General features: G+C 43.0%; 1 protein-coding gene across 1 annotated transcript in view; it reads left to right on the top strand.

Annotated features, from left to right (window-relative positions):
* The first annotated feature begins 5727 nt into the window (after positions 1 to 5727).
* Positions 5728 to 12714, top strand: part of ATP6V1E1 (ATPase H+ transporting V1 subunit E1) — a 39463-nt gene continuing 32476 nt past the window's right edge. Inside the window, exon 1 of the mRNA XM_032349256.1 lies at positions 5728 to 5927. Within this exon, the coding sequence (XP_032205147.1) occupies positions 5895 to 5927 (33 nt within the window). The 5' untranslated portion in view covers positions 5728 to 5894. The remainder of the gene's footprint in view (positions 5928 to 12714) is intronic.

Below are 12714 nucleotides of genomic sequence, written 5' to 3'. Positions count from 1 at the left end.
CATCAGTTAGTTACTGAACCCCTACTATGTACCAGGCAGTGTGCTAGATGCCAGCAAAAGAAAGTGGTAAGTAGGTCAGACATGGTCTCTGTTGTGAAACCAACATCTTCATTGGAAAACCAGGCAAAAACCCAAAACAAAAAGATAAAAAACAAAATAAGAAAACATTATAGCATGTCCTGAGGGCTGGCTGGGAGAGAGAGGAAGGCAAAAGAGTGCTTATGAAAAGCACTCTCTGGGTGCCTGGGTGGCTCAGTGGGTTAAAGCTTCTGCCTTCAGCTCAGATCATGATCCCGGGGTCCTGGGATCAAGCCCCGCATCAGGGCTAGGCAGGGAGCCTGCTTCCTCCTCTCTCTCTGTCTGCCTTTCTGCCTACTTGTGATCTCTGTCTGTCAAATAAATAAGTAAAACCTGTAAAAAGAAAAAAAAAAAGAAAAGAAAAGCACTCTCTAAGGAGGTGATATTTTAAGTTGAGACCTTAAAGAATGAAAAGCTAAGTGATAGTGTATGAAAAGAATTCAGGCAAAGAGCTTGGTGTTTTCCAGGAATTGAAAAGTAAAGCTATAGGGTGGTGAGCAAAGGGAAGAAGAGTAATGAGGTCAGACAAGTAAGCTAAGGCCAGATGGGGCAGCACTCACACAGACCATGTGAGGTGTGAAGTGTTCAGAAGCAGACAGAAGCCAACTGAGGATTATAAATTGGGAAGCGGCTAGATGCCAGCTAGGTTTTAAACCCCTCTTTCTGTTGTGTGGAAAATTGGTTGTAAAAGGGTAGGAAGTGCAAGCACCTAAGTCAGAGTTTCACTATTTTCTGGTCTCATTTGTTTTTCTTCTTGAGATTCTTCAAGGGGTGCCTGGTTGGCTCAGTCAGTAGAGCATGCGACTCTTGGACTCAGCATTGTGAGTTGGAGCCCCACATTTGGTATAGAAATTACTTAAAATCTTAAACAAAAACAAAAACAACCCACCCAATTCTTCAGCATTCAAAGACACAGATGATTTACATTTTTAAAAATTTATTTTTAGTAAAATAAAGCCCAAGGGCCTTGAACTCCCTACCCTAAGATTGTTTAACTGACTGAACCACCCAAGGAACCTCCACCCCCAGCTGCAACATCCCACCCCCAATCACAGCCCACCCCCCACCTCACCCCACCTTACCCTCTTCAGGCAAAGAAGTTCAAGCCTTAATTTATTCTGCTGATTCAATTTCTGAAGCCACAGACTGAAGTGTCAGCTTGGGAGCAGGTGAAAAAATCTACACAGTCTTTGTGACTAACCTGACAGGAATCTAGGACAGTGATTTTGTGAAGCCATAAGTAAATAGGCGTATCTAGGAGTGGGATTTTTGGAATTTATCAGAAAAACTGTTTTAATAAAGCTTCTTCACAAGACCTAAAATAACATAGGAGGAAATTGGATTTGGAAAACTGCTAGCTAGTTAATCTTTTATTGTACTTATAAGTTTTTCTCTCCAGAGACTGTCTCTATGAAGTTTATCATATTCTTATCAGACAGGACCTGGCCCATTCCTTGGTGAATCAGCAAAATAACTGCAGAAACCAGTTGTAAAGAGCGTTAACTTAGGGGAGGGGACAGCTGCACAAAAGGTAATGTTAATTATATCTGTAACACCATTTATTTTGCTTTAGAAATGAAGTCTTAAGGGGCGCCTGGGTGGCTCAGTGGGTTAAAACCTCTGCTTTTGGCTCAGGTCATGATCTCAGGGTCCTGGGATCAAGCCCCGCATTGGGCTCTCTGTTTAGCAGGGAGCCTGCTTCCCCCTCTCTGTCTGCCTGTTTCTCTGCCTGCTTTTGATCTCTGCCTGTCAAAATGAGTAAATAAAGGGGTGCCTGGGTGGCTCAGTGGATTAAAGCCTCTGCCTTCGGCTCAAGTCATGATCCCAGGGTCCTGGGATCGAGTCCCACATTGGGCTCTCTGCTCAGCAGGGAGCCTGCTTCCTCTTCTCTCTCTGCCTGCTTCTCTGCCTACTTGTGATCTCTGCCTGTCAAATAAATAAATAAAATCTTTAAAAAAAAATAAAAAGTAGGGGTGCCTGGGTGGCTCAGTGGATTAAGCCGCTGCCTTCAGCTCAGGTCATGATCTCAGGGTCCTGGGATCGAGCCCCGCATCGGGCTCTCTGCTCGGCAGGGAGCCTGCTTCCCTTCCTCTCTCTCTCTGCCTACTTGTGATCTCTCTCTCTCTGTGTCAAATAAATAAATAAAATCTTTAAAAAAAAATAAAAAGTAAATAAGTAAATTTTTTTTTAAATGAAGTCTTTTTTTTTTTTAAGATTTTATTTATTTATTTGACAGACAAAGATCACAAGTAGGCAGAGAGGCAGGCAGAGAGAGAAAGAGGAGGAAGCAGGCTCCCCACTGAGCAGAGAGCCAGACATGGGGCTCCATCCCAGGACTCTGGGATCATGACCTGAGCCGAAGGCAGAGGCTTTAACCCACTGAGCCACCCAGGCGGCCCTAAAAATTGAAGTCTTTTTTTGTTTTGTTTTTTTTAAAGATTTTATTTATTTATTTGACAGAGAGAGATCACAAGTAGGCAGAGAGGCAGGCAGAGAGAGAGAGGAAGAAGCAGGCTCCCTGCTGAGCAGAGAGCCCGATGTGGGACTCGATCCAAGGACCCTGAGATCATGACCTGAGCCGAAGGCAGTGGCTTAACCCACTAAGCCACCCAGGTGCCCTAAAAATTGAAGTCTTAAAGCAAATGTTGCAAATGTTAATTGTTAATTCTGGGTGGTGGTACATGGTACATGAATATTTAAATTATTCTTTGTACTTTTCTATATTTTTTATTCTCTCAAATTAATAATAAATAAATCATAAAAATCAGCACACTGCTTTCCAGAAACCAAAAGCACATTGATCTGGACAGTGCTATGTCTCTTCCAGGCATTCATTTCACAATGATTAGACATGTGGCATTAGATTGCTGCTCCTACTCCCCCAGTTATTTGCAGAACACTGTAAAAATAAATGGGAGGAAGAATTATAATCCCAAATGAGTGACATAGGGATGCTAGAAGGAGGCATCCTGGAACTCTGTCTTCTGGAAAGGCAAAAAATGAAGTTATCAATGCAGAAACTAACAAGATGAGAGAAATAAGCCTATCAACTTGTTTAGCTCAGTCGATAAGAATATTGATCAAGGGGCACTTGGGTGGCTTAGTTGGTTGGGCATCTATCTTCAGCTCTGGTCATGATCCCAGGGTTCTGGGATCAAGCTCCAAGTTGGGCTTACTGGTCATTGGAGGGCCTGCTTCTCCTTCTCCCTCTGCCCTTTCCCCTGCTTGTGCTTGTGCTCTCTCTCTAATAAATAAAATCTTTAAAAAATATTGATCAAGGTAAGGTCAACTGTTTGGATTTCCGTTGCTCTGTTATTTTAATGTCCTGTGACTGAATCCTTCTGTTATCCAACATGTCCAGTTTTCTCAAATGTGTGCACCAATCTGTCACACACTACAAAGACCACTGTACACTAGTACAGCTGGAAAAAATTTGGCAGTCTGTATTAAGAGGCTTAAAAACGTATGGACGATTCTCATTAATGGATACACTGAAATGTACTTTTCTGATATGATGCACTGAGGATATAATATCACAGATGTAGTACTCCTTACAAAATGCATAACCAGAATCTAATTATGAGGAAACTATCAGACAAAACCAAATTGAGGAACTTTCTACAACTGTCCTCTTCAAATGTGTGGAACTCTTCAAAAATGTCACTATTAGGAAAGACAAAGTCCGAGGAACCATCCCGTATTAAAGGAGACTAAAAGGGGCATCTGGATGGCACAGCTGATTAAGCATCAGACTTTTGGTTTTGGCTCCGGTCATGATCTTCCGGTTGTGGGAGCGAGCGCCCAAACTTTGCACTCAGCAAGGAGTCTGTTTAAGATCCTTTCTCAGGGCGCCTGGGTGGCTCAGTGGGTTAAAGCCTCTGCCTTCGGCTCCGGTCATGGTCTCAGGGTCCTAGGGTTGAGCCCTGCATCGGGCTCTCTGCTCGGCAGGGAGCCTGCTTCCTCCTTTATCTCTGCCTGCCGAGAGGCCTACTTGTGATCTAATTTTTTTTTTAAAGATTTTATTTATTAATTTGACAGAGATCACAAGTAGGCAGAGAGACAGGCAGAGTGAGGGGAAGGGAAGCAGGCTCCCTGCTGAGCAGGGAGCCCAATGCGGGGCTCGATCCCACGATCCTGGGATCATGACCCGAGCCGAAGGCAGAGGCTTTAACCCACTGAACCACCCAGGCGCCCCATGATCTATCTAATCTTTAAAAAAAAAAAAAAAAAAAAAAAGACTCTCCCTCTGCTTCTCCCCCCGCTCAAGATTGCTCTTGCTCTCTCAAACAAGTAAGTCTTGGGGGCGGGGCGGGGGGGGGGGGAGACTATAGAAAAGACATGACAATTACTACAACAGGTGACCTTGTACTGGGTTCAGAATGAGAAAAAAATTTCTACAAAGGTTTTCAGTAGGGCATATGGCAAAATCTGATTATAAACTTGTTAAATTTCCTGCATTTGATTAATGAAAAGTGATACAGCCAAATAGCAAAATGTTAATAATTGGTGAATCTAGGTGAATGTAGTTCATTGCACTATTCTTACAGCTTATTATATTTGAAATTTCTTCAAAATAAAAAGTTGGTAATAAAAATACATGCACCCTGACGCCTGGGTTACTCAGTCCGTTAAGCGTCTGCCTTCAGCTTAGGTCCTGATCCCAGAGTCCTGGGATCCAGTCTGGCTTGGGGCTCCTTGCTCAGCGGGGAGCCTGCTTCTTCCTGTGCCTGTTGCCTACTTTCTCTGCTGCTCTCCCTGCTTGTGGGCGCTCTGACAAATTAATTAGCTAATTAATTTTTAAAAAAGGAAAGGTTGAGTAACTGTCACACCCAGGAAATTTAGGGGACATAACAATTAAATAAAACGCAGTATCCTAGATGGGATCCTGGAAAAGAAAATGAGCATTAGGTTAAAACTAAGGAAATTTGACTAATTATGGACTTGAGTCAATATTGTTTATTTAATTATCAATATTATTTAATTAATTTTAACAAATGTGCCATACAAATATATTAATGATACGGGAATCTGTGTGTGCCAAGGAGAAAGATACATGAAAACTCTCTGCTCTATCGGCTAAGTTTTTCTGTAAATCTGTAACTGTTTTAAAATACAATCTCTTTTTTTTTTTTTTTAAAGATTTTATTTATTTATTTGACAGACAGAGACCACAAGTAAGCAGAGAGGCAGGCAGAGAGAGAGGAGGAAGCAGGCTCCCTGCTGAGCAGAGAGCCCGATGTGGGGCTCGATCCCAGGACGCCGGGATCATGACCCGAGCCGAAGGCAGAGGCTTTAACCCACTGAGCCACCCAGGCGCCCCTAAAATACAATCTCTTAATAAATAAAATATTGGTGAATTTAAGGCCAGGAAAGCAAAAAAATAAATTCTGATTTGGGAGTAAATAATTAAATTTAAAAAAATATGCAAGAGCTCTAAGGCTAGAAAAATACACAGAATTCGGCTAATTTCAGACGCCTGAATTCCCCAACCTTCACTCCTACTGAGGAAAACAACTCAGAAGTCACGAGCCAGCTGCGAAACGGATTGGAACTCTGCTAAGACCAAGCAACCAGCATCGGCACCCGGAGCCGGGGAGGGTCCAGGGCTGGACTTCCCCGGACTCGTGCTCTTCCCACTGGCTGAGAAAGCTCACATGGCTGGGCTGCGCAGTCACCTGACAGGAACCGGAAGTCGGAGCTATAAAGCAAAGGAAGCCGACACCCCCAGTGCATTTTCTTTCTTCCTCTTGTTTGCGCTGCCGCCTTCCAGTGTAAGCTAGAGCCAGTTGGGCCTCCGGCCTAGCCCAGCTTTCGTTATGGCCCTCAGCGATGCTGACGTGCAAAAGCAGGTGAGGACTTGCGGTTGGGTCTGGCGAACTCGTAGCGCGGGTCCGGGGATGGCGAACTGGAACCGGGCGGCTCAGGGAGGACGCAGGCCTAGGGCGGCCCAGATACCCGAGGAGGGTCCCCTAAGTCTCGGGGGCTTAGTGGGCTCTCTGCAGGAGAGGAATTTGACCCACAGCTCCTCTGTCTTCACTGGGGTTTTGTGTGCCGCCGCCATGAATGTGCTGGCTTTTTGGTTCGCACCTCGGCGTTCCCTATTTTCTCAGGGAACTAGCTATGGTTGTTAGAGCTGAGAATTGAAAATAGGGTTGAGATGCAAAACGAGTGCAAGGATTGGAGACCTTGTTTTCACCTGTTTTTTTAACCTTAAGGGAAGGTTTTACAGTACGATAGAGAATGCTGACGGGAGAGAGTTGCTTTCAATGTTGTTTTGAGGTCATTCATTGAATTGTTAATCTTCATTTTGGAAGGAATTGTAATGGTTGGTCTCTCACTAGTGTGTACGTTAATGTTTATTAATAATTAGAATATCTTTCTTATATTTATGAACCGCAGCGCCAGTGTTTGGCATAAAAAAGTCAAGGTTAATGGGAGGAATTACGGAGAACGGAGACCTACATAATTTTTGCAAGTGTATCAGTCCTGGGCAGCTTTGGGGTTTTTGTTTCTTTGTTTTGTTTTGTTTAATGTGTCATACCTTCAAGCTGTAGTCATTAATAAAGTTAGAATTCAAAAGTGGTTTCCATTTGCCCTGCCACAGATACTCTGAAACTAGAGTCCTTGAATTTAGTAGTCATATTGCCAATAGACTTTTTTTTTTAAAGATTTTATTTACTTATTTGACAGACAGAGATCACAAGTAGGCAGAGAAGCAGGCAGAGAAAGAGGAGGAAGCAAGCTCCCTGCTGAGCAGAGAGCCCAGTGTGGGGCTCGATCCCAAGACCTTGGGATCATGACCTGAGCCGAAGGCAGAGGCTTAACCCACTGAGCCACCCAGGTGCCCCGCCAATAGATTTTTCAGAGAAGGAATCTTTTTAGTTTAGAGAACTAAGTCTTTCTTTTTGAAGTACCAGGAAAATTCCTATGAAGTACTAGGAAAATTCTCTGACTAAAGCTCGCTCACTGGCTTATGAATCTTCTTAAATGAGCAATGAAATATTTTTTTCCTTGGATATTTCTATTTCCAAGAAAATGAGTTGGCGGGGTGCCTGGGTGGCTCAGTGAGTTAAACCTCTGCCTTTGGCTCAAGTCATGATCTCAGGGTCCTGGGATGGAGCCCCACATTGCGCTCTCTGCTCGGCGGGGAGCCTGCTTTCCTCTCTCTCTCTCTGCCTGCCTCTCTGCCTACTTGTGATCTCTCTCTCTGTCAAATAAATAAATAAAATCTTCAAAAAAAGTAAAAAAATAAGAAAAAGAAAATGAGTTGGCATTTTATTCTTAATCTGATGTGTATAAGAAAAGTGGAGTGTTTGTTCATCGGTGGTCTTGTGCTAATAATAATCACAGAGGGGAAATTGTGTGACAAAAATAGCATCTATGGAGAAGATTAAGAAATCTTACAGTAGTCTTACAAAACAATGGGGCTTTTATGTTTATCACCGCTGCTTCTGATTTTTACTATAGGAAAAACTTGGTGCAGTGGAAAAAGTACAGTGTCCTCCACATCTTCTAGTAGTCACAGTTAAAATGCTGATTCTCTTTTTCCGCTTGTTCCTTCATCATCCCCCTTACCCCTTTGTTACAATATATTGAATAAGGCTTCCCCAGGAAAAAATATAAAGTGGTGTATTTCCTTGGAATCTAAACCAAAACCATTTTTTCTTTCTATAAAATTGAAAGATGAAGGAATCTGTGGTCTCTACCCATCTACACTACACATAAGCTCCATAAGGGCAGTGTGTTTTTGTTCCCTGTATACTCAGCAGTGAATGTCAAGGTACAAGCACATAATAAGTGCTTATAAATTGTGGATTCCTTGACTTCTTCCCCATTGTATTAAAATATTTATGTATATTTGCCTTTTTGTCTGGGGAGTATGGTTATTTACTTTATCCAGTATTTGAAGGAATCTGACTTCAAAAACTTAAAATCCAGTAGGGTTAGCAGGAAGCTGAAAAGTATCTTTTAAAGGCCAGATTTTTCTGCCTTAGGGTTGGAGTTAAATGTCCTGAAGAGTTGACTATTTTTTTTTATTGGAACTCTTGAAGACGGAATATGATCATGTTGGCTGTAAACAGACTTGTCTGACCTGGGTTAAAGTGACTGTTTTGCTTTAGGCTGTGCTGATCTAGTCAAATCCAGTAGTAGAGGGTCCAGCATGAGAGATAAAGGCAGATAATGCAGGTTTGAATCAGTGTTCACCTGTACAGGCCCAGTGTGCCTTGTAGCATTTATAAACACCTGTTTTGATTACTGTATTTACTTTTAAAATTCCAAACTGAGTTCAGTAAGGCTTCTCACTGAACTTGTGGAGATACCATTCCTTCTTTTTTTTTTCAACGTTCCAAAGATACTTTAAAAAAAATTTTTATTTATTAGAGAGAGAGAGAGAGAAAAGCGCATGTGCGCGTGCATGAGAGGGGAGAAGGTTAGAGGGAGAACCAGACTCCCCATGGAGCTGGGAGGCAGATGGGGGACTTGATTTCCGGACTCCGGGATCATGACCTGAGCCAAAGGCAGTTGCTTAACTAACTGAGCCACCCAGGTGCTCCTGGAGATACTGTTCCTTACCATGAACACCACACACAAATGGGGGTGGGGGCTAATCCTTTTAGCAAGGTCACAGTGATTTTCTATACAAGATCCCTCTGGATTAGGTACCCCAAATATTTCAAGGCCTGAGATTTCATAAGTATTGTATTACCTATGAAATAGATTTTGATTATCATAATTATTTTGGGTCTTCAAACATAGGGTAATTGCTAAGAATTTTGACTAAAAGAAATCTTTCAAACAATACTGTTTTTTTCTTTAAGACTTTGATGCCACAAGGTTTTATTATTAATGTGTTTTTTTATTTTTAAAAATTTTATTTATTAGAGTATGCATGTGAGAGAGCACAAGTTGGGGTGGGGGCAGAGGGAGAGGGAGAAGTAGGCTCCCTGCTGAGCAGAAACAAAGCTCCTGCCAAGACCTTGGGATTATGACCTGAGCGGAAGGCAGACACTTAACCAACTGAGCCACAGAGGCGCCCCATCAATGCCCTTTTTATTTTATTTAAGATTTTATTTATGGGGTGCCTGGGTGGCTCAGTGGGTTAAAGCCTCTGACTTCGGCTCACGTCATGATCCCAGAGTCCTGGGATTGAGCCCCACATCAGGCTGTCTGCTCCGCAGGGAGCCTGCTTCCTCCTCTGTCTCTGCCCGCCTCTCTGCCTACTTGTGATCTCTGTCAAATAAATAAATAAAAACTTAAAAAAAAAAGATTTTATTTATTCATTTGATAGCACAAGCAAGGGGAGTGTCAGGCAAACGTGATAACCACTACACTATGGAAACAAGGGGAGTGGAAGAGGGAGAAGCAGACTCCCGCTGAGCAGGAAACTACCCCCTCCCATGCAGGGTTGATCCCACCTGACCCAAAGGCTGACACTTAACTGACTGAGCCACCCAGGTACTCCTCTATCAATGCCCTTTTAAAGAAAAATGTATAAAACACATAACAAAACTTACTCAACTCATCTTAACCATTTTTAATTGGACAGTTCAGTAGTGTTAAGTATGTTCACATTATTATTTTTTTTTTTTAAAGATTTTATTTATTTATTTGACAGAGAGAGAAATCACAAGTAGGCGGAGAGTCAGGCAGAGAGAGAGAGAGAAGCAGGCTCCCGCTGAGCAAAGAGCCCGATGCGGGGCTCGATCCCAGGACACTGAGATCATGACCTGAGCCGAAGGCAGCGGCTTAATCCACTGAGCCACCCAGGCGCCCCATGTTCACATTATTTTAAAACAAATCCTAACTCACTCTTGTACACCTGTGTGTACATTAGATTTATGATATCTTTGTGGTATGTGGAGAAGTGGGAATTGTTTCCAGATTGTTAAACTCTAGAAAGTACTTGGACTATCTCAGGAGGCTTAAAATACCAACAGGTTGTCATTCATTCACAAATGTTTATTGAACACCCCCTTTAGGGGCAGTCGTTCCATGTTCTGGTGTTCTGGTGATTTAAAAAATAAGATCTCAGGGGCGCTTGGGTAGATCAGTAAGTTAAGCCTCTCTGCCTTCTGCTCGGGTCATGATCTCAGGGTTCTGGGATCGAGCCCCACATCGGGCTCTTTGCTCAGCAGGGAGCCTGCTCCCCCCACCCCCACCTCTTTGCCTACTTGGGATCTCTCTCTGTCAAATAAATAAAATCTTAAAAAAAAAAAAAAAAGATCTCAGTACTCATGAAGCTTACCTTAAGTGGGAGAATTAATAAACACAGTGAATTAGGGACTCCTGGGTGGTTCAGTCAGTTAAGCATCTGGCTCTTGATTTTGGCTCAAGTCATCATCTCAGGGTCATGAGATAGAGCCCAGCTTAGGGTTCCAAGCTCAGCTCAGAGTCAGCTTGAGATTCTCTTCTTTCCCTCTGCCCCCTACCCCTGCATGTGCACTCTTTCTTCTGAAATAAAGTCTTTTTTTAAAAAATAAAAACAGTGATGAATAACCTAGAGATTATTGGTATTTTAAAAAATCATCTTCCTTTTTTTATTCATCATTTCTTTCAGATAGAGCCCTTATGAAATGAAACAACCAGAGAGTTTGATTAGCTGTAGTATTTGTATATTCACATGGGTGTATTTTACATCTTCCACTAAAGGTCGTACTTCATTTGTGGGTCTAAAAACCAAACCAAACAAACAAAAATACCCACTTCATTTATGAGTCCAAATTGGATCACTGTCCTTAGGCCCCAGAAGACTTCAGTGGACTTTATTCTCTGATTGAAGCCAGAGAAGCCTTTTTTTTTTTTTTAAGATTTTATTTATTTATTAGACAGAGATCACAAGTAGACAGAGAGGCAGGGAGAAAGAGAGAGAGGAGGAAGCAGGCTCCCCATGGAGGAGAGGGCCTGATGTGGGGCTCGATCCCAGGACCCTGGGATCATGACCTGAGCCAAAGGCAAAGGCTTTAACCCACTGAGCCACCCAGGCGCCCCCAGAGAAGCCTTTTAACAACTATCTTGCCATATAGTCAAATAAAATAAATAAAATCTTAAAAAAAAAAAAAGTTTAGTAGGAGGAAGTGCAGGGTACCCTAGGTGCACATTGGTGAGAAGTTCAGAAGAGATTTTCCAAAGGAGGTGATAGTTAAGCAAGCTGAATCCCAAGAAGTTAGCCAGGTGAAGGGAGGGAGAAGAGTATTCCAAGTGGAAGGAGCAGCATATTTGAAATCTTGGAAATGAGGAAGAGAGTGGTGAACTCAAGGAACAGAAAAACTGAAATAAGTTTAGTAGGACAGGAACCAAGAGTCTGAAGAGTGGCAAATGGTGAAGATAATGTTTCATATGATGTTGGCCAGGTGAGCATTGACCAGAACACATACCTTCTAAAATCTTTGTGCTTTATCATAAAGTGGCGGGGGGAGGGGGGGGAGTGTGAAACATGATGAAACAGGCATTTTTATTTTTATTTTTTTTGAAGATTTGATTTATATGAGACAGAGAGAGAGAACGCATGAGCCGCAGATAGGGGCAGAGGGAGAGGGGGAAACAGATTACCTGCTGAGAAGGAAGCCCAATGCAGGACTCCATTGCAGGACTTTGGGATCATGACTTGGGCAAAAGGCAGATACTTAACGGACTGAGCAACCCCCCCCCCCCCCCCCCCCCGCAACAGGCCTTTTTAAATTTTTTTTTTAAGATTTTATTTATTTTAGTTATTTGACAGAGAGAGAGATCACAAGTAGAGAGGCAGGCAGAGAGAGGGAAGGAAGCCGGCTTCCTACCAAGCAGAGAGCCCGATGCGGCTTGATCCCAGGACCCTGGGATCAGGACCTGAGCCGAAGACAGAGGCTTAATCCACTGAGCCACCCAGGTGCCCCTGAAACAGGCATTTTAAAGGATCTTTCTGGTTGTAGTGTAGAGTTGATTAGAAAGGAAACAAGGCTGAGGGTAGGGAGACACATTTGGAAGCTGTTGTAATAATTTAGTTGAGAGATGGTGGTAGCAAAGACTAGGAGACTAGGATAGTGGCTATGAAGGTGGAGAAATGTGGACAAATTAAAGAACTATCAGGAGAGAGAATTGATAGCACTTGGATGTTGATTGGGTGGGAGGACTGAGGTACAAGGAAGGGTCAGAGTCAGATATTGGTACTAATCCTCAAGGTAGAAATCAAAGTGGGCAGAGGGGAAGTGATTAGCAGTTCATTACTTATTTTTTTTATAAAGATGTTATTTATTTGACAGAATGTGAGAAAGAGAACACAAGCAGGGGGAGTTGGAGAGGGAGACACAGGCTTCCCACCGAGCAGGGAGCCGGGTGTGGTGCTCTATCCCAGGACCCTAGGATCTTGACCTGAGCCCAAGGCGGACGCCTAACAACGGAGCCACCGGGCTCCCCTAGCGGTTCATTACTGAGTGTGTTGGATTTAGGTTGCTGTGAGTACGCTGTCTAAAAAAGAGCAGTCCAGGAGGCAGAGGAAGAAGAGGGTGGTCTGGAAGGAGGACAAGGAAGTCCTGGAAGCAAAGGAAAGAGATTGTTCTTGTTCAAGAAGGGAGGGTTGACCGAGATGCTATCAAGAGATGCTGAAAGATTGATTAAGGCCAAGGTTTAAGGGCTAGGAGTTTATTGCCATTTTATGAG

Source organism: Mustela erminea, chromosome 6, assembly GCF_009829155.1.
Source record: "Mustela erminea isolate mMusErm1 chromosome 6, mMusErm1.Pri, whole genome shotgun sequence".
Classification (NCBI taxonomy): domain Eukaryota; kingdom Metazoa; phylum Chordata; class Mammalia; order Carnivora; family Mustelidae; genus Mustela; species Mustela erminea.
Note: the sequence above shows the minus strand (reverse complement) of the source record. Positions and strands in the feature narration are given on the sequence as shown.